General features: G+C 39.0%; 4 protein-coding genes across 4 annotated transcripts; 3 read left to right on the top strand and 1 right to left on the bottom strand.

The window, feature by feature from the left end:
- The first annotated feature begins 604 nt into the window (after positions 1 to 604).
- On the top strand, positions 605 to 3,883 carry LOC18008625 (putative cyclic nucleotide-gated ion channel 8). Its single transcript, XM_006389779.2, has 7 exons — positions 605 to 657; positions 799 to 883; positions 1,000 to 1,591; positions 1,985 to 2,197; positions 2,303 to 2,616; positions 2,699 to 3,047; positions 3,137 to 3,883. Exons 2-7 carry the CDS (start codon positions 837 to 839, stop codon positions 3,881 to 3,883), a joined length of 2,262 nt encoding a protein of 753 aa, XP_006389841.1. The 5' UTR covers positions 605 to 657; positions 799 to 836.
- Positions 3,884 to 4,332: 449 nt separating this feature from the next.
- Positions 4,333 to 5,432, top strand: LOC18008660 (phosphatidyl-N-methylethanolamine N-methyltransferase). The gene is made up of 2 exons (XM_006389778.2): positions 4,333 to 4,632; positions 5,032 to 5,432. The coding sequence occupies exons 1-2, from the start codon at positions 4,388 to 4,390 to the stop codon at positions 5,279 to 5,281; spliced, it is 495 nt and encodes a 164-aa protein (XP_006389840.1). The 5' UTR covers positions 4,333 to 4,387; the 3' UTR covers positions 5,282 to 5,432.
- A 1,466-nt stretch (positions 5,433 to 6,898) lies between these two features.
- LOC18007795 (DNA-3-methyladenine glycosylase 1) lies at positions 6,899 to 9,254 on the top strand. Its single transcript, XM_024153145.1, has 5 exons — positions 6,899 to 7,668; positions 8,116 to 8,173; positions 8,282 to 8,365; positions 8,453 to 8,594; positions 8,689 to 9,254. The coding sequence occupies exons 1-5, from the start codon at positions 7,239 to 7,241 to the stop codon at positions 8,956 to 8,958; spliced, it is 984 nt and encodes a 327-aa protein (XP_024008913.1). The 5' UTR covers positions 6,899 to 7,238; the 3' UTR covers positions 8,959 to 9,254.
- Positions 9,255 to 16,130: 6,876 nt separating this feature from the next.
- On the bottom strand, positions 16,131 to 18,010 carry LOC18008501 (probable WRKY transcription factor 40). Its single transcript, XM_006389776.2, has 4 exons — positions 17,765 to 18,010; positions 17,000 to 17,347; positions 16,772 to 16,888; positions 16,131 to 16,654 (listed from the first exon to the last, which is right to left on the bottom strand). Exons 1-4 carry the CDS (start codon positions 17,852 to 17,854, stop codon positions 16,292 to 16,294), a joined length of 918 nt encoding a protein of 305 aa, XP_006389838.1. The 5' UTR covers positions 17,855 to 18,010; the 3' UTR covers positions 16,131 to 16,291.
- Positions 18,011 to 22,177: the final 4,167 nt, after the last annotated feature.

The following is a 22,177-nucleotide window of genomic DNA, read 5'->3' as shown; positions in this document are numbered from 1 at the left end:
TTGTATATACATAATGCCATAGAAAAAAAACGAGCTATTTCCAATCCATAAAATATGTTATATATAGCCTGTAGAATTACTTCAAGAACCTATTTTTTTTTTTTGCTTTATAGGACAAATTATCTCAAACATCCTTTCATCGGAGAAATCGGCCAGTTGTTGTGTCCCGTAATATTTTTAGATGTGGTAATTTTATAGTCGAGTAAAATTTAAAATTTAAAATATTCATATGAGTACTAACTTTTTTGTCAACATTAATTCGAAACCTTACTCTTGTTAAATCGTTAATGAGGATGACTTGGATGCCATGTGTCCATTTACTTTAGAATGAAATAGCAAGCCAAATTATATAGGATTGGAAAATAATATTACTGGGACTTATTTTCTTGATAAAAAGAGAATTATTACTGTTGTGGAAATTAAATAGCAAAAATGTAGTAATTGTAGTCCTCAGAATTTGGCTTGAACGGGATTTAACCGGTATATTGATTTGGTTACAGCCATGACTACGTGGCACTCTTCCGTTTCTCTCTCCCCCAGCTTCCTCCGCCATGTAAGGTGGGAATGCGTAATTCTTTCTCCTTCCTTTCTTCTTCCCCAAGTTTCAAACCCTAGATCCTAGAAATGTTCAGACCCTTCTCGTCATTACCAATCACCGTAAGTCTGGGAGATAAAGATAAATTAGGAATTTTGCTCTGACAGCTTTTGTTAAAACTTAATATATCAGGTTTCTTTTTATATGATTTTTTTATCAGGTTTGTTCATGAAAAAAGAGAAATAAATTTTGAATATTGCTAGGCTTTGGTTCGCACATATGTGATCGATTCTCCGAGAAAATGTACAAATCCCAATATATAGGTGGCCAGAGAGAAAAATTCGTAAGGTAAAAAGAGAAACAAAATCAACGAGATTGATCCTTGTTTCACGTTGTTGAATCAGATTCAGTTGTTTTAACCCCCTCGTGATCTATGAATGTCGTTGTTAATATCTTAATGACAGGTTAGATGATACAGATTCGAGGGTGTCAATGTCTTCTACTGCTACAGGAATGAAGCGATCCTGTTTCGGATTGTTCAACCTAACTGGCCGAGGAGGAGGAGGAAAGACGAAGAACACATCCAAATCCTTTAGGGAAGGCGTTAAAATCGGATCTGAGGGTCTAAAAACAATCGGAAAATCTCTGACATCAGGCGTGACGAGAGCTGTTTTCCCAGAAGATCTAAGAGTATCCGAAAAGAAAATCTTTGATCCTCAAGACAGAACACTTTTGTTATGGAACAGAATGTTCGTTATCTCCTGTATCCTTGCTGTCTCTGTTGATCCTCTCTTCTTCTATCTCCCGATAGTCGACAACTCAGGGAACTGCATTGGAATCGACTCTAAATTAGCTGTGACGACTACGACTCTTAGAACGATCATCGATGTTTTTTACCTGACACGAATGGCTCTTCAGTTCCGTACAGCTTATATTGCTCCTTCCTCTCGTGTGTTTGGAAGAGGCGAGCTTGTGATTGACCCTGCAAAGATTGCTGAACGTTATTTGACTCGTTATTTCATTGTCGATTTCCTCGCTGTCCTTCCTTTACCTCAGGTAAAAAAAAGATTCACTCTTTTGTTTCTATTTACTAAAGTTTCAATCTTTGTGTGTATACTTTTGAGTGAACCTTCAATCGTTGAGTGTTTACTAAAGCTTCAGTCTTTGTGTGTTTAGTATTCACTAGCTAATTTAAGCGTGAATCTTTGTGCTTTACTATATTATGAAAAAGCTTCACTCTTTCTGTTTCTATTTACTAAAGTTTCAATCTTTGTGTGTATACTTTTGAGTGAATCTGTAATCGTTGAGTTTTAGTGTTTACTAAAGCTTCAGTCTTTGTGTGTTTAGTATTCACTAGCTAAAGCGTGAATCTTTGTGTGTTACTAACTCAGTGATCATTGGATATGTATTGATTTCTTGAACTGCTTATTCTTGGTGTTGCTCTTGCAGATTGCAGTGTGGAAATTTCTTCATGGATCTAAAGGAACAGATGTATTACCGACGAAACAGGCATTATTACACATAGTGATCACTCAGTACATACCGAGATTCGTTAGGTTTATTCCTTTAACATCAGAGCTCAAGAAAACCGCAGGAGCGTTCGCTGAAGGTGCTTGGGCTGGTGCTGCTTATTACCTCCTTTGGTATATGCTTGCAAGCCACGTAAGCTTTTCAAAATCCATCCCATCATTAGGTTAAAAATTCAGACAACAGCTTTTTTGTGCTTAATTTGTCTCTGTTTCTAAAATGTTGTTTTTACTTTGGCAGATAACTGGTGCGTTCTGGTACATGCTGTCTGTGGAACGGAATGATACATGTTTGAGATCCGCTTGTAAAGTCCAGCCGGATCCTAAGCTCTGCGTTCAGATTCTGTATTGTGGCAGCAAATTCATGAGCAATCGAGACACCGAGTGGATCAAATCAGTCCCTGATCTATTCAAGAACAACTGTTCTGCTAAAAGCGATGATTCTAAATTCAACTACGGGATCTATAGCCAGGCTGTGTCTTCTGGAATTGTATCGTCGACAACGTTTTTCTCCAAGTTTTGTTACTGTCTTTGGTGGGGTCTTCAAAATCTCAGGTTAAAAAACATTGAGATCAACGAATAACTGTTAGTTTAGTGATGTAAATTTTAACATCTAGGGTGTATTTTTCGTGTACAGCACGTTAGGTCAAGGGCTGCAAACGAGTACATATCCAGGAGAAGTTCTATTTTCAATTGCAATTGCTGTAGCCGGGCTTCTCCTGTTTGCACTTCTCATAGGAAACATGCAGACTTATCTTCAGTCACTTACGGTTCGTCTAGAGGAAATGAGGGTCAAAAGACGCGATTCTGAGCAGTGGATGCACCATAGGTCACTTCCGCAGAACTTGAGGGAACGAGTAAGACGCTATGATCAATATAAATGGTTGGAAACAAGAGGTGTCGACGAAGAAAACATAGTCCAGAGTTTACCAAAAGATCTCCGAAGAGACATCAAACGCCATCTCTGTCTGAATTTAGTTCGCAGGGTAAGTTTTATTAAAAATGAGGATGTGAATTGTCAATAGATTTATACTTGACTCGCAAGGAACAATGTGTTTTTCATTTTTTTTAATAGGTTCCTCTGTTTGCTAATATGGATGAGAGATTACTAGACGCGATCTGTGAGAGACTGAAGCCTAGTCTATACACAGAGAGCACTTATATAGTGCGAGAAGGAGATCCGGTTAACGAAATGCTTTTCATAATCCGAGGCCGGTTAGAGAGTGTAACGACAGATGGTGGACGAAGCGGTTTCTTCAACAGAGGGTTATTGAAAGAAGGTGACTTTTGTGGTGAAGAGCTTCTGACTTGGGCGCTTGACCCTAAAGCAGGCTCCAACTTACCTTCTTCTACAAGAACAGTGAAGGCTCTAACTGAAGTAGAGGCTTTTGCCTTAGAAGCTGAAGAGCTTAAGTTTGTGGCAAGTCAGTTTAGGCGTCTTCATAGTCGTCAGGTTCAACAGACTTTCAGGTTTTACTCTCAACAATGGAGGACTTGGGCTGCTTGTTTTATCCAAGCCGCTTGGCGTCGGCATTTAAGAAGGAAAAATGCAGAGCTAAGACGTAAAGAAGAAGAAGAAGAAGAAGAATTAGATTATAAAGATGATTACGATTATGATGATAATGTGGGTCTGGTTACAAGGAGTGATAGTTCTGTTGGTTCAAGTTCTAGATTGCGTTCCACGGTATTGGCATCAAGATTTGCTGCTAACGCGCTAAAGGGTCATAAGCTAAGAGTCTCCGAGAGTTCGAAAAGTTTGATGAATCTGCAAAAGCCACCAGAACCTGATTTTGATGCTCCTGATACAGAGGAACTAAGTTAAGTAGTAGTTAGAATGTTCTCTTATAATACCTAAAACTTCAGAACAGAATGTTAACTGTGAAGAGTCACATCAAGGTTATTTCTTCTTCTTCTTTTTTCTGGTTTAATCAACCTTTATGTACAAGAAAGTTCAATTCTGTCTTCACCATTCATTGTCTAAGCTAAGGATATCCGAGAGTTAAAACACCTGATTTTTTATGCTCTCTCTACAGATGAATTAATCCGATCACATAATTTTGATCGTATGACAAAAATCTGATCACATGACATTCTCTGATCAAAATTTAGAGAAAAACTGATGTATCCATTGGAACACAAAAACACTTGCATTTTAAATGCTTGTACTAGATATATATTGGGCTGAAAACTACTGACGCCCATTTAAAAACCCAAAATCAGTTGTCTGAACGAGATTCAGATTTCTTCGGAAAAATCAGCAAAAAAAAACATTAAAGAGCGAGAAAAAATCGTGAAAAAGGGCAAAAAGAAAAAAAACGTAAGAGAAATGGGAATAGTGGCAGGGATCGGAGTTCTATTGCCATTTCCGTTCTACTGGTGGCTATGGACGAATCCTCAGTCTTGGGTGAATCTCTGCGGACATGGAAGAGACCCATCGATGGTGATGGCGCGTGTTTCCCACGTGCTCAAGGCTGCTCAAATTCTCTCTCTCTTCTCCGTCGCCTCTCTCTCCTGGCCGCCTCCGCTCTACTTCTGGCCTCTCATGGCCTTTGGCCAGTTTCTCAACTTCAGGTCCAAATCTTTTGTCTCCCCTTTTTTCTCTGAATCTGTTGAATCGAATGCGTGAGATTAAGGAAGATAGGAATCTTGATTCCACCCTTTTTTTCTCTTTGTTTGAAATCGCATTTGTGACACCTTCCTTCATCGCGATCTAATCTCTACTGGTTGTGAAAGTTTTTGTCTTTTTCAAGTTTCAATCATCGAATCTTGTTTAGTCTCATCTCTTGTAAAGTTTTGATACTTAAAAGACCACATCTTTGCAAGGTATATCAACTGGTATGTGAAGCTGCGTGTTTTCTCGCACTAGAGAATACGATGTTTGAAGGGGAAGTGTGATGTGAACACTTGTATGTTCTGTAACTGAGCTCCCATATAGTAAAGTTTTGTTACTTAAAGGTCACATCTTTGCAGGGTATATCAACTGCTAGGTGAAGCTGGAACTTATTACGGTGTTAGATTTGGGAAGACAATACCGTGGGTTACAGAGTTCCCATTTGGAGTCATCAGAGATCCGCAGTATGTTGGGAGTATCATGTCTTTATTGGCTTGCCTCTCTTGGATTCCATTCCAATACATCCTCCTCTGGTGCCTCGGTTATGTTTTCATGATGCTTGTAGAATCAAAAGAGGATCCAAGTGCTCGTGCCAAATCCGTCTCCTGATTCCTCTGCATAACCCACTAGTTAGAAGAGCTTAACTTCCATGAAAGCCAGGTCCTTTATTTACTATCTTGTTGTTTGATTGTTTTCTTTCCGAGTTTTGTAACCGAACTGATTTCACAGTTCCATGGATAATGCTGCTGGAGTTTATACATTTTCTAGAGTTTTTTCGGTAAATCTACGGAATTGTTGTTGAAGCAAACTATGAGATTTATCTTGCCCTATATGCCAAAGCTAATGATGTTTTTCCAAGATTCTCCTTTATGATATCTGCCAGTTTTCTCCATCTTTGCGGCAACAATAGAAAATTTCGTCTCTTCTGCACTTGACTTGATACAAAGAATCAGTTAATGGCGCATAGAATATTTTGATCTGGCATCCGACGAATGAAGAAATGGGGTACTCACAGAGTTGTGGAATCTTTATTCGATGTTCTCCTTCTGCTTCTTATTTTCGTCGTCAACTGATAGAAAATTTAACGTCGGCTCAACAAAAAGAAGAGTATTTTGTTGGGATTTGTGTAAATCTGCCGATATGTTATGGTTTATCTTCTCTAGTCTGATCAATCAAGAAATGTATGAGATGTATATATTTCACCAGTCCTTCTCTGTCTTTTTTTTCGACGAGAATACAAAGTATTAGTAACCAATACGAAGGTGGATAAACAAAATCCGAGAAGTAGCTATTGTTTGGAGTGCCTTTCTTTGCCAACAAATGGGCAGTCTCATTTGATTTTCTTTTCGCATGGTTTAAAGAATGACTCTTAAACTTTGACCGCCAAAAATTAATATCATCTGTTAAGTTCATAATCGTTATATCCTCCTTAGGCGGCATACTTAATAAAGAAAACCTAAGTGAAATAAAATAAAACTGTGGAAAAGATGTAATAAATCAAAACTGTAGGAAATATGTGTAATAACTATAAAATATCGAATTATATGCAATTTATTCAAAACTGTAAGAAAATATGTAAAATAAAAAGTTACCAGAAGTATCTGTGATAAAGATTAAACCATACTAATTAGTTGTAATTATTTAAAACTCTAGGGACACGTGTGATAAACACAAGAAAAGAGGAAATCTGTAATAAACGTATACCATAGTGAAAATTTGTAATAAACAAAACCTCTTCTTTTCGTACATACTTAAATGTCTATTTTTGGACCTTGTATTAAAATGCATTTTGTCTATGGACTAATTAAAACTTTTTGTCTTGGTATGAATAAGACAAAAACATTCCTGATCTACCAAGTACTGTATAGCAATCATTAAGCAAGAAAATACTTGTTTAAGTTGATCGATCTCAAATTTCTTTCTGTATCGGGTTTAAGATTTAAGACCCGTTGTTTGGATCCGATCTATTGAAACTAAAAACAAATACAACAAATGGCCACACACACAAGAAAAAAAAAAACCTTTGACCCGCTTCATTCGGGTCGGGTCCAACTCCTAAGTAGAAAAAAAAAGCGGAGGAACCAAACGCTGACGTGTTAAACTGCGACTGGCTAACGACAACTTCTCTTCCTTCGTACTCTTCTTACTCTCTCTTCCTCAATTCGATTCCTTTCGTTATCGATCGGAAAAGTCATCTCTTTTTTTTTTTTTTTTGTGGAGCGTTTTTTTCTCGTCACTATTACAAAGATTTTCTTTTGTTTTTCGCTTTCAACTTTCTTATGTATGTAATAAACCTTACTCTTTCCCGTGATCTCTAAATGAGCAACTTGGACTCGCCTTGATTTCGCTACAAGATTTCTTAAGAATAGGGGGAAATTTAGGTGACGACTTTCATTTAAGTTTGTAGGGAATGCAGCTACTTGTTTTCTAGGGTTTTTCGAATTTGGTGTAAATTCTCTTGGGAATTGGTTTGAGGCTTGTTTGGGAAATTGCAATTCTCAGTCGTGTTAAAAGGAGTTGTGATTTGAAGAGAACATTTTTCTAAAAATCGGAGACTTTTAGGTCAATGTCGGCTCCATCGCGAGTCCGGTCAGTGGATTCCGCCGACCGAGAGTTCCGATCAGTTCTTGGTCTCGCCGGTAACAAGCTGCAGCAGAAACCGGTGACAAAGCCGGTGAAGAAGCCTGTGGCTGATCAAACGAAAAACCTAACCTTTACGGCGAAGAAAATGCCGCATTGCTCGCCTCTAAGCCCTTCAGCTCTGAGGCGAAACGGTGTCTCGATGAACGCATCGTATTCGTCGGATGCGTCGTCTTCGTGCGAGTCGTCGCCGTTGAGTATGGCGTCTACTTCGAGCGGGAAGAGGGTTTTGCGGCGGAGTGGGTCAAACTCTTCATCTTCACTGAGAAGGAATCTGACGGAGGAGAGAGATGAGAAGGCCGGTGATTGCTTCTCTGATGGTCGTAAGAGATGTGCTTGGATCACTCCCAAATCTGGTAACAATCATCATTTTCAGTCTCTCTTATTCATCATTTCCAGTTTTTTTTTTTTTTTGTAGGATTCAATTGCTTCCACATATTAGTTAGCAGCAATTTATGTAATTGATGATTGGGTTTACCTGTTAAGCGATTGAAGGGTCAGTGTCCTTCAAATGATTCTGAGTTTGAGTTAGTTTGAAGATTTGTGCTCCATTTCTTGGTAATTGAGTTTGGAAGTTAGTATCTGAATGTAGAGCTCAAATATTAAGTATTTTATTGCTTTTGTGATCAGGCAGATCTCTATTAAACAACGACCACAAAAATAGGAATTGTAGAGATTAGTTTCTTTGTCATTTCTCTATACTCTGATGGGCTAACGCATTCACTTTATCTCGGATTAAATCTTTTCCTCTGCTATGAATTGACCGATAATTTTTCTTTTTCTTTTTTTGTTTCTTGTTAAAGACCAATGTTACATTGCTTTTCACGACGAAGAGTGGGGAGTTCCCGTCCATAACGACAAGTACGCAATGTGTTCTCTTATACTGACCTCTTTTTTTTTTTGTTCGTTGCTGATCCGAGCGATGCTCTTTGTTCTTATAAACTCTCTTATTCGTTTAATTGGTTGCAGGAAACTTTTCGAGTTATTAAGCCTGTCTGGTGCTCTTGCGGAACTATCTTGGAAAGACATTCTTTCCAAAAGACAATTGTTCAGGTAACCAGAACCAAAGCTTTCGTGGTGTAACATCTTCACCTTCTTATAAGCTCAAATCTCAGAAATTCTTTTGCTTGATTTAAACAGGGAAGTTTTCATGGACTTTGATCCAGTTGCAATATCCGAGCTAACTAACAAAAAGATAACATCCCCTGAGATTGCTACCATCTCACTACTGTCAGAGCAAAAGCTACGGTCAATCCTCGAAAATGCAAACCAAGTTCGCAAGGTACTCTTAACATATGTGAACCTGATCAAACTTTGTGTGTTTGTAAATTAACATTTGTTTTTTTTTTAACTGTTATTGGTTTTCTCCAATCCAGATAATAGTTGAATTTGGATCATTTGACAAGTACATTTGGAACTTCGTTAACCAAAAGCCTACTCAGAGCCAATTCCGGTACCCACGCCAAGTCCCTGTGAAGACTTCCAAAGCCGAGTTGATTAGCAAAGATCTTGTTCGCAGAGGCTTTCGCAGTGTTAGTCCAACAGTTATTTACTCGTTCATGCAAACAGCAGGCCTCACAAACGACCATCTCATTAGCTGCTTCAGACACCAAGACTGCTTATCAACGGACGAGACCGGTAATTAAATGATACGATCCGAGGAGATCAACTCTGAAGATAAGGCAACAGGCGAATTGAGATCGTGACTTGGAGGGACAGATGCGATGATATTGGCGTGATGAAGCGATGGTGGCGCGATGAGAGATCGATGGAGGGAGATGGTGGTGTGATGCGGCGGATCGATGGTTTGAGATGGTGGTGGATGGATTCGTCGATGGATCGTGAGAGGGATGTGATGGTGATAGCAGAATCTCTTGTAAACAGATTAGTTTTAAAAGATTCGAATTTCAGAGTTTTTTTTAGTTCTCAGAAATCGAAAAGAGAGAAGAACACGTTAAAAGTTTGATCAAAATTCTTCACTGAATATGACATAGGCGATTTTCTCTTTTTTATAGACTAAGAGAGAAAATCGCAGCCCTAATAACAAAACAACATGGAGTTTGAAATAAAACAACAAGAAGTTTAATTTGAAAATAAAACAGTGAGGCGTCCCTTCTAAACCTAAGTGGTGCGCCTAAACAACTAGTGCATAAGTCATTGTGACTTAGCACGTTATTACCCATTAGTAACAACTTCTAAGTAACTCGACGTAGCAATGATTTCTGCCTCGTTAAAAACCTTGGAGAAGAACCTCCTTGCCTTCCAAAATCCTCACCAAGGAAAAGAGTACAGAATCATCACATAAGTTACCTAGTCATTGTTACTGGGTTCTTCATTCTTCAAGATAGAGATGTTGAAGATGTGAGCTCCAGCCTCCTGGTGTTCGCTGTCCTCCGTGGCAATGAGTGCGTGAGCCTCCTTAGCCATCTCTCTAGCTCTGGAACGAGTGATCCTGCCAGCTACCTCTGGTTCCTCCTCCTCTGAGCTGGTCACGATCATATCATCCTCTCCCTCTTGAAAAGGATTTGCCCTCAAATCTGAATCTGCAACAAAAGGAAGCAAGTCAGAAACATTGAAAGTATCAGAAACATCATACTTACCTTGAAGATCAATCTGATAGGCGTTGTTGTTGATTCTTTTGATGACTGCGAATGGTCCATCAACTCTGGGCATTAGCTTGTTCTTTCGCTCAGCTGGAAATCGCTCCTTCCTCAGATGGATCCACACCAGATTTCCTTCTTCGAAAATCAGTTCCTTTCGTCCTTTGTTGGCATGTTTCTCATACTGCTTTGTCTTCTTCTCGATGTTCTCCTTAGCCTTAGCATGTATTCTTCGGACCTGTTCAGCTTTCTCCTTGCCATTCAAGCTGCATTTTCCACTTAAAGGCAAAGGGATCAAGTCTAGAGGTGATTGTGGATTAAACCCATATACAATTTCAAAAGGAGAAAAGAGAGTAGCAGAATGCTTAGCGTGATTGTAAGCAAACTCGACATGAGGCAGGCACTCTTCCCACGTCTTGAGGTTACTTTTCACCAAAGTCCTTAGAAGTGTAGACAACGTTCTATTCACCACCTCGGTCTATCCATCGGTCTGAGGATGACACGTAGTTGAGAATGAGAGCTTGGTTCCCAGCTTAGCCCAAAGCGTTCGCCAAAAGTGTCCTAAGAACTTCGTGTCTCGATCTGAAACGATAACCTGTGGCATTCCATGCAGTCGTACTACTTCCCTGAAAAACAAGTTAGCTACATTCACAGCATCATCTGTCTTGTGGCTAGCGATGAAGTGAGCCATCTTGCTAAACCTGTCAACAACTACAAAAATAGAATCTCTACCATTTCTGGTGCGAGGTAAGCCAACTACAAAATCCATAGAGATATTAGTCCAAGGTTGAGAAGGAATAGGCAAAGGAGTATACAAACCGTGAGGCTGAACTTTACTCTTAGCCATCTTACATACGACACATCTAGAGCAGATTTTCTCAACGTCCTTCTTCATGTTCGGCCAGTAGAAGTGCTCTTGTAGCCCAAGAAGTGTCTTTGTGACACCGAAATGTCCAGCTAATCCACCTCCATGAGCTTCTCGTACCAGTAACTCTCGAATGGATCCTCGTGGTATGCACAATCGGTTACTGAAGAACAAGTATCCATCCTGTCTATAAAATTTCTCACAGGCAAACTTATGACATTTGGCATAGCTCTCAGAAAAGTCAGTGTCAGATTCATAAAGATCTATAATATGCTCAAATCCAATCAACTTTGATGTTAAAGTCGAAATAAGAGTGTACCTCCGGGATAATGCGTCTGCGACCACATTATCTTTACCTTTTTTGTACTTAACAATGTAGGGGAATGTCTCAATGAACTCCATCCATCGCCCATGTCTTTTGTTAAGTTTCTGCTGACCCTTGAGGTGCTTTAGAGACTCGTGATCGGTATGAATGACGAATTCCTTAGGCCATAAGTAATGCTGCCACGTCTGGAGAGCTCGAACCAATGCGTATAACTCCTTGTCATACGTGGGATAATTCAGCGTTGATCCTCCTAACTTTTCGCTGAAGTAAGCGACGGGCTTCTTATCCTGCATAAGAACTGCTCCAATACCTACACCAGAAGCATCGCATTCAATCTCAAAAGTCTTAGTAAAATCAGGAAGTACTAGTAAGGGCGAATTGATAAGCTTCTCTTTAAGGGCTGTAAAAGCCTGTTCTTGCGCCTCTCCCCACTTGAACCCCACGTCTTTCTTGATCACTTCTGTTAAGGGCGCGGCTATGGTGCTGAAATCACGAACAAAACGCCTGTAGAATCCTGCTAAGCCATGGAAACTTCGGACTTCTCCAATGTTCTTGGGGGTTGGCCACTCCTTGATAGCTTTTATCTTCTCTTCATCTACTTTAACTCCTCCTGCACTTACTACAAAGCCTAAGAAAACAATTTCGTTAGTGCAGAATGAACATTTAGATAAATTAGCAAAGAGAGATTGAGAGCGAAGAACATCAAGAACCGATCTGATGTGATCTAGATGTTCTTCCAAACCTTTACTGTAGATGAGAATATCGTCGAAATAAACCACTACGAACACGCCAATGAATGGTCTCAGGGCATGGTTCATTAATCTCATGAAGGTGCTGGGAGCATTGGTGAGACCAAATGGCATAACTAGCCACTCGTAGAGTCCTTGCTTTGTCTTGAACGCCGTCTTCCATTCGTCCCCTTCCTTCATTCTGATCTGATGATACCCACTCTTCAAGTCTATCTTAGAGAAGATTGTCGATCCACAGAGCTCATCCAGCATATCATCTAGTCTTGGAATCGGATGCCTATACTTCACAGTGATGTTGTTGATAGCTCGGCAGTCTACACACATCCTCCAGGAACCATCTTTCTTTGGCACCAACAGAACTGGAACCGCGCATGGACTCAAGCTTTCTCGGATATGTCCCTTGCTCATCAGCTCTTCCACTTGCTTCTGTAGCTCCTTAGTCTCTACAGGATTGGTTCGGTATGCTGGCCTGTTAGGTAAGGCTGATCCTGGTACCAAGTCAATCTGATGCTCTATCCCGCGAATTGGAGGTAGCCCTGGTGGAATTTCTACTGGAAAAACGTCCTTGTATTCCTGCAAAATCTCAAACATAGCACTAGGAAGCTCCTGTGAAGGGTTAGTACTAACAAGGGATTCCTTGTACACAAACATAAAAGTAGTCATTTCAGGATCAAAGAGTTTAGAAAATTCACTGTGGTTTATGTAGAGGCTGTTGGCGACTTTCTCCTTTTCCTTGAGCTTCATTTGAACTTGATCTTGATAAATCTCGGTAGGCGTGAGAGGTAGGAGGGTAATTTTGCGACCTTTGAACTCGAATGAGTGCTTGTTGGTGTAACCGTCGTGTATCACCCTACGATCTGATTGCCACGGTCTGCCTAGCAACACATGACTCGAACCCATGGGAATGACGTCACATAGAATCTCATCTTCATACTTCCCAATGGATAGAGAAACCCTCACTTGCTGAGATACGGTCAAGGCTCCACTATCATTCAACCACTGAAGCTTATACGGCCTTGGATGAGGAATAGTCTTGAGCTGGAGCTTCTTAACCATCTCTTCGCTTGCAGCATTAGTACAACTTCCTCCATCTATGATCAGGCTACAAACTTTTCCTTGAATGAAGCATCTCGTATGGAACAGGTTCTCTCGCTGACAAGTCTCTTCAGGTTGACTCTGAACACTCAAAGTCCTTCTGGCAACCAACATCTCGCCCACGGCAGCAGCTTCTTCCTCTTCCGCTGTTTCATATTCGGCCTCGGAATCCTCTTGAGGAACTATCTCTCCTCCCTCTTGTAACAAGAATACCTTCTTGTTTGGACAATCTCGAGAGTAATGTCCCATTCCTTGACATTTGAAACACCTCACATTGCTGATAGAAGTACCACCTCGAGGCTTGAACTCAGATTTAGCTTCTTCTTTAACTCCAGTAGAGGGCGGTTTGATGTCTCTGGAGTAAGCTGGTTTGCTGATCTCCTTAGGCTTAGGCACACTAGGCGTGAATGTGGACTTGAAATTTCGCCTCTTGACTTGAGATTCCACCAATTCAGCCTTATGCACCATCTCTTGTATATCTGCGAAATCCTGAAGTTCCACCTTGTCTTGAATTTCTCGGTTAAGTCCTCCAAGAAATCTCGACATTACCATCTCTTCGCCTTCTCGTAAATCTGCACGAATGAGCAAAGTTTCCAATTCTTGATAATAATCTCGAACAGACTTCGTACCTTGGACAAGGCGCCTAAGTTTGTTGAGTATCTCGCGCTGATGATGGGCTGGAACGAACCGCTTCCTCATCTGTATAACAAGCTGATCCCAAGTAGTAATCGGAAGTTCCCTCAGGCGATTTCTGGTGACTCCCAACTGCTCCCACCATAGAAGCGCGTACCCATGAAATTCTGAGACTGCAATCTTCACCTTGTTGAGCTCATAAGTTCCTTAGACCAGAAAATTAGACTCCATCTTCCTTTCCCAATCTAGATAAGCTTCGGGATCATTGGTTCCATGGAAAGGAGGATACTGGATTTTGATATGACGCAGCTGCTGACGTAGAGGATCATAATCTCGAGCATGTCCTCGGCCTCGATCTCGTCTCACAGTTTCTCTGCTATGATCAGAGGCTTCGTCCTCCTCATAGTATTCTGGATCTGATTCCAGGGTAACTCTATGTCCAGCAATATATTCCTCTCGGCGGTGCTGACGATCTACCCTTGGGCCATCTCGTTCTGCACCAGTAGGATTCCTCCTCGGATTAAACGTAGTCTCTCTGCCCCCAATTTGGCTTCGGTTGGACTTAGCTTTAGTCCTGGCTTCGGAAGGTGTTGGGTGGCGTGGAAGTTTCCGGGAGGATCCTATGTGCCCTTTACCCTTTGCTAGTCGCATTGCTTCCGAAGGAGTTGGGGTTTGAGACGACTCTTCTCCACTTGCACTGAGATCTTTGAGCAGATCACTCATCTTGGTCTCGAACTTGTCGTTGAGTTGTTCGATTTGTTGGGTGAGCTGAGTTGTTATGGCTTGATTCGATTCTTTGATTTGTTGAGACATTGCTCGGTTCAGAGCTTCCATTGTCTCAGCCGAAAGCTCCATGGTACCTAAAAAATAAAAAAATAAAAACTCGCAGTAACTTGTTCGAGAAGAAATCACGAAAACAGCAAAACTAAACTCATCATAAAAAAAAATGAACCGATCTCCACGAAATCTAAAAACAAACTCAAAGAAACTAATGAAATTTAACGAAAAATTTTTTTTTTGTGTACTAACTAACGAAAATTTTTTTTTTTTTTTTTTTTTTTTTTTTAAACATAACTAACGAAAATACAAGACTCTCTTATCAAATCTAAACGAAACAGCCGAAAAATACAAAGATTTTAGGCCTAAACGCAAACGACAACTCGAAGACTCCTAACGAATGCGAAACACGAAGACTATCAAAACCCTAGACACGATACGAACCAATGAAACTAAAAACTAACAAAATTTCGGACACCACACGACACAATGGATAAGCAGCAAAGACCAGATCGATGCAACCTAACGACGATATAGAAGTGATGCAGCGAAACAAACTAAAACGAACACGATTAACAAATATCAAAACAAAACGAGTGATACGATTCGATAACTCTTAACAAACCTAACGAAAACGATAACGAAACAAACCCTAGACACGAAACAATAAGAATCGACCTAATCAAGAATTCAAACGATGAAAGCAGGGATCGACACCAGCTAATCTAGGTTTAGAATCGAAAATTTCAAGGTACAGAGATTAGGGTTAGAGTTCGCTCAGCCTTTGGTTCAGAGTTGGTTCTGATACCACGTGATACGATCTGAGGAGATCAACTCTGAAGATAAGGCAACAGGCGAATTGAGATCATGACTTGGAGGGACAGATGCGATGATATTGGCGTGATGAAGCGATGGTGGCGCGATGAGAGATCGATGGAGGGAGATGGTGGTGTGATGCGGCGGATCGATGGTTTGAGATGGTGGTGGATGGATTCGTCGATGGATCGTGAGAGGGATGTGATGGTGATAGCAGAATCTCTTGTAAACAGATTAGTTTTAAGAGATTCGAATTTCAGAGTTTTTTTTTTAGTTCTCAGAAATCGAAAAGAGAGAAGAACACGTTAAAAGTTTGATCAAAAAATTCTTCACTGAATATGACATAGGCGATTTTCTCTTTTTTATAGACTAAGAGAGAAAATCGCAGCCCTAATAACAAAACAACATGGAGTTTGAAATAAAACAACAAGAAGTTTAATTTGAAAATAAAACAGCGAGGCGTCCCTTCTAAACCTAAGTGGTGCGCCTAAACAACTAGTGCATAAGTCATTGTGACTTAGCACGTTATTACCCATTAGTAACAACTTCTAAGTAACTCGACGTAGCAATGATTTCTGCCTCGTTAAAAACCTTGGAGAAGAACCTCCTTGCCTTCCAAAATCCTCACCAAGGAAAAGAGTACAGAATCATCACCTAAGTTACCTAGTCATTGTTACTGGGTTCTTCATTCTTCAAGATAGAAATGTTGAAGATGTGAGCTCCAGCCTCCTGGTGTTCGCTGTCCTCCGTGGCAATGAGTGCGTGAGCCTCCTTAGCCATCTCTCTAGCTCTGGAACGAGTGATCCTGCCAGCTACCTCTGGTTCCTCCTCCTCTGAGCTGGTCACGATCATATCATTAAAGAAAAACCAAGAATTACCAAGAAAGAATAGTTTAACACTCTCTGCTGCTTTGTTTGCTATTGTGTTGCGTTGGCAGTTGTTGTTGTTGTACAGATGCTTTTGTTGTTAAACTAGGAGAAGTTTCTAAGCCGAATGTATTGAAGATTGTATGAAAACGATTACATGTTACATTTCCTGTCTCACAAGGGATTATTATCATCTACTCTTTCTTTCATGCCAAATTTCAATCTAAAAACACTAACGAAATTTGAAACTAAACTACTTGTCGGTTTGATTCTGCTGATACAATCTTCCGGTAACAGCTGCGGCTAACGCTGCCGTAAAGTTAGGATCTTTTGTCAAGGAAGAAGCCATTTGCTCCACCAAGAGTTTCTGAACTTCTGGAAAGTCGATTCTTGATGTTGGGCTCATCACTTTCTTGGATTCAGTCAGATCAACGGTAGTCACAGGCTCAGCCAAGCTACTACTACTGTTGGCTGCAGCAGCTGATGGAGCCGCACCACCAAGAGGGACGTAGCGGTTTAAACCATTGTTTGAATCGATCTGCGATGGCATTGGATGGTTATGTTCACCCTCATAAGTTGCTACCAACACGGATTGGTCCTCTACACTTCTCTGAACCTGAAATAAAACCAACACAGAATCCAAATAAGATTAATATGAAGAGCAAATTGACGTCATTTGCAATTCAAATTTTTAGCGAAATGTCAATATTTGCTTCTTCTTATTATTGTTTACCTTCTTTTTGACAGAACAGCTTGGAGCACAGGCACATTTGAAGTAAGCTCTTGGGGATGGATTGTCTCTAGTCACTTTCTGTCCATATTTCCTCCATTGATATCCATCTTTCACAACCTATAATAATTAAGAAACAATTATTAAAATCAATATACTATATATATATATATGCATATTCTTGATCAAGATATGAACCAAATATGATAATTTCATGCATGAGAGGCTTACAAGGGTAGTGTCAGAAGCTTCGGTCTTGTAATAAACTCTTGAGACTTTCTCCTTTACAACAGTCTTTTCTCTCTGCTTCTTACACAGATACTGATCACTTTGATCCGTCGAGCTACTCTCCGACACTCCACCGATAACCGCCGAACTAATTGCGTCATCTCTCACCGGAGATTTGCGTTTCTTGGGAGGACTGATTTGGTCTCTCTCGGCCATGTTGCTCTTGTTAACATATTCCATCAACTGCTTCCTCAAAACGTTGTAATTGTCACACATCAAAGTTAGCATCTCCGAGAGCTTCTTGTTCTCAGCTCTCACTCGGTTTAATTCATCCACCAAAGCATTTGTATTCTGCAATTAATCATTTATATATATTGCATGAATTTAGTAATTATATCTTCAAATATTATTATAAAACATATGATCTGCTGGTTCAGTCAAATTTCAAGAACTCAACACATGAATTCTTAATCCTTTAAATACAAACAATTTCTTAAGAATACACATGAATTCTTAAGATATTTTTTTGGTTGAAGTTTATAAATTTATAAATATATAAACCAAGTATATCTAGAATTATTCGTATATATATTATATATATGTGGATATGCAAAAATATATGGATATACAACATATATGTACATCTGTAGATATTTGCGATCGTATATAAAATATATGTGTGTTCATATGGTAAAATGAAATACAAACAATTTCCACGGAAATGTGTAATTGAATATGTAAACGATCAAGAACACAAGAGAAGCATACCGTTGAATCTTCATCAACTCGCATACGAGTAACGCCGATAGTGAGATCTAAAGAAGTATCAACCAAAGACGACGATGAATACTGGTCCATATATGTATATATAGATGTACAATGAATCTTCGATCTGGTTCTTGTGTATGTATGGGAGTTCCGTAAGCTGAGGAAAAAGTTGGGAGATTCGTAATAAGAGTCGATCTTGGGTTCTTCTTTTTCTCTTCTGAGATCGTTGAAGAATGAATGATTTTGATACTTCTTTATATAAAGGACGTGTTAAGAGGAAACTAGGTGGAAAGAGGAGAGAGAGGAGCATGTGCTTTTCATTTTCATGCAATAAACTAATCGACTTATCAAATTCCTTTCCTTTTACTTTTTTTTTGTCTTTAAGACACAACTCGACGCTCTCGGGTCCACTCGCCCACGTATTTGGTCCAATCCTTACCAGTTTTCCAACTAAACTTAATCTCAGTTTTCAATTCTTTTCTTGATTGTTTGTTGACTCCATTATTTATTTGGTCCAATCCTTATTGATTCTGCTGTCTACAAAATAATATTATAATTAAGATTCGATCCACGTTTTCTTTGAGATGTTAGTTATTATTGATTTATTCCTTTCGTATAAACTATACACATTTTTCCCGTCGACTATACTATATTGTATATTAAAACCCTTATATATATTAATATATATATGAAACAAAAACTATTTCCATCGTTGGCAAAACAACAAAAAAATTACATCATCTTTTCCCTTAAACAGCACCTAACTGGCTAACTAACGTATGTACGATTTAGAAATTCTTCGGTTCATTTGGATAGTAAAGAAACGAATATTAAATATTTGTCAAACAAGCTTAACTGTGGTTCAATACATTTCATGGATTTAACTAATAGACCTAAATATTACTAATATACTATACAGTAATTACAATGCCTTTTAAATAACTTAATACATAAAGGAAAGATTACGAACCCTTTTAAATAACTTCATACATAAAGGAAAGATTACGAACGACATTTAAGATAAAAAGAAATGATTGATTGAGGGTTTATAATTATGAAATGTAGTAAAGGCGTGCTCAATTAGAAGTTTAATATATTCTTTCTTTTTTTGACATGTTTAGTATTCTAGTATTTAATAATTAATTTGTTACGAGTTGACGAATAAAATAATACTATTAGTAGGGTGTGCAGAACGTGGCTTATATGTTTGAATGTTAGTCACTATATTTAATAATTGGGAGATTCTTCGGTAGTGATCACAAAGTATTTTATCATGCAAACGTGTGCCTTGTTGGGTCAAAGTCAAGCCGACACGGCTTTTCGAAAACCATTGGACAGTTCACGATAGTGTCTGTGGTGATGAGTCTTGTTTATCAAATCCTGCTTTCCTTCTTCTTCCTTTTGGAGTTTTGGTATTTTTTTATATATATAAAAAAAAGAGTTTACAAAGGCATTGTATTTAAGGTTTTTTTAGTTTTAAATTTGTTTAGTTTTTTCTTATAATGGACAAATAACAAAAATATAGTCTTTATATCTTCGTGTATGGCTCATTAAACGTACAGTATGCAGTATATATAAAATGATACATTCTTAATTCCCTTGATCCCTCCACAGATTTCGTTCCACAATCGAGCTTAAATGATATCCGATATGTGTACATACATACATAAATATATTATTTATACACGTACAAATGAAAAATATAAAAATCTCATGCATATCGTAGGAAAATTCATTTTGAAAATTTTGGCCGTTTTGTGTATTATGTTTGTTTCGACATACTAAATTTATAGGGTTCTATCTTTTAGTACATTGTATATGTATGATCAAGTCTATAAAATAAATATTTTCGAGGCCACGATGAAATCCTTAAGAAAATGTTACTTCTGAAATATAACAACTTGAAAAAAAAAGAATCCGGGAGTAAGTTTAGGATTAAGTGTATAGCTTTCAAAAACGATCTTAAAAAGAAAGTCGATCGAGATTTAGAACTAGTCATCGACAATATCTCTCTTTTCATTCAAACCCTGATCTAAAACGACATACTTTCTCCCTAATCAGAACTCAGAAGTAATTATGATATATATGTTTTAACAAATATATATATATATATATTCAACCTAATTTTTTAATAATTTAAACGAAATCTTGTTGCAATTGAGGAAGTCTATAGCCTATAAAGTATAAACCCTATACATTAATTAAAATTACAAACAACGTAGCTGACGTTTTCCGGTTAGAAGATATTGTTTTTTTGGGTCAAACATTATCCATGTTTGAGAATGGATCTAAAAACAGTGTAGCCGGCCAAAAAAAAAAAAAAAAAACCAGATTGTAGAGAGAAAAAAAAAAAGATTTTTAGTCGGTGATGGGATTTTGGTTTTGGAATGGACGTCACTGGTGATGAAGTCAGGAAAATGAAAAACTTTAAAAATGAAAACACAAGTGGACAAAAAAATTCAAACCAAAAGCAAAACTATTCTCGTCCATCCAAAAGACAGAACAGACGCAGCCAAGTAACGAAAGTGCAATTTTCCTGTATTTTAAAGACTTTGACCTCTTTGACCTCTTTGACCGTTGACCACGTTGACTCGAAACATCCTTGCACACGACTACACGAGTGGTTTGGTTTGCTTCCATTTCTCTCCCTGCCTGTCTTCTTCTTCTTCCGGTCTACACCTCTCTTTATAAAGGTTTTTTTATTTACTTGGAATCGCCATCCAGATTTATTTTTCAAAATTGCACGATTTATGTTTTTTTTTTGTCAAGCATGATTGAGATATAAGATAACAAAGGATATTAGAGCATCTCTGTTTTATATGGGTATAGCAACATTTAGACGAAAAATAAATATCATTATTTTATTAGATGGATATCCTAAGTTGTTGAGAAACCTATCCAAAGATATCTAAAATAAAAAATTTTGAGATAATTTTAATTGAATTTCTTAACTATTTGACATACCATGTGAGATAATATATCTTAAATTAAATAAAATTACCTTTTCTTCTCAAATGTTGCAATACCATGTGAGATACCAATTGATTGAAGTGTTCTTAGATCCGTACATTTTCTTAGACTAGAATAAGAGAGTATCTTAATTCATACTCAAATTTGAGTTATATATTCTTTTATTTTGATTTAGTATAAAGCTTTTAACTTATTAACTATTGGAATATTCCTAAGTATATGTTCGGATAAGATTGTATCTTAGATTTGATGTTATCCTAGATTTGAGATTATCTCCTATTGTTAAGGGAGTTGCTTTGTATATAAAGCCTTGTAAAGTTAACGATGAATGCAACAGAGATTACACAACTTGACATGGTATCAGAGCAACTAAACTGATCCAAGTTCATTTCTCTTACGACGCTCTGTTCGTCTCTTATTTTCTTTTTTTATCAAACACACACATCATGACCGACACAGACACTTCAACAGCTACCTCTCTTGCTCCTACAAGCGACAAGCTCGTCTCTCCATATTACCTTCATCCCTCAGACCATACGGGGCAAGTGCAAACTCCGATATTGTTAAACGGAGCCAACTATGAACGATGGGCGAAGCTGATGATTAACTCTCTTCGCGCCAAGAGAAAGTTAGGGTTTATTGACGGAACCCTAAAGAGGCCGTCCGACGATTCTGACGAGGCAGAAAAGTGGGACATGGTCAACGCTATGATCATTGGATGGATCTATAGCAGTGTCGAACCGAAACTCCGACCCTCGATTTCTTTGGTGGAAAGCGCGACGACCATGTGGTCAGGTCTTAGAAGACGATTCTCGGTGAGCGATGATACTCGCATTCATCAACTTCAGGCGGATATTACGGCGTGTAAGCAAGGAGGTGACTCCGTGGAGGAATACTACGGAAAACTTAAAGTCTTATGGGATGATCTTGCTGATTTTGACAAAGGGTTCTCCTGCTGCTGCAAAAGCTCCGACTGCTCTTCCATGGTGGCATCCGAGAAGAGCAAGGAAAAGGTCCGAGCACATCAGTTTCTCATGGGACTCGACAACTCCCGCTTTGGAACAGCACGCTCAAATATTTTGAGCAGAGGCACTGACATGAATCTGGAACTCATCTATTCTCAGATCATACAGGAAGAGCGACACATTGCAGCAATGCGGATGACGGAGGAACGTGTACCTGCGGTGGGTTTCTCAGCCACCACATCATCACCACCTTCGTCGTCTCGACAGCCACAGGCGGCAGCTAATCGCTTCGTTCGTCCATCAACGGCTTGCTCACATTGTGGCAAATCAGGGCATGAGGCAAGTAGCTGCTTCCAGCTCATCGGATTTCCGGAGTGGTGGTCCGACAAATCCAAAGCCCAAAGCGGTGATTCAGGCAGAGGCAGAGGAGGACGTGGTCAAGCTAATCCAAACAGAGGACGTGGAGGCCGTGGCTCCG

Source organism: Eutrema salsugineum, unplaced genomic scaffold (assembly GCF_000478725.1).
Source record: "Eutrema salsugineum unplaced genomic scaffold, Eutsalg1_0 scaffold_9, whole genome shotgun sequence".
NCBI lineage: Eukaryota > Viridiplantae > Streptophyta > Magnoliopsida > Brassicales > Brassicaceae > Eutrema > Eutrema salsugineum.
Note: the sequence above shows the minus strand (reverse complement) of the source record. Positions and strands in the feature narration are given on the sequence as shown.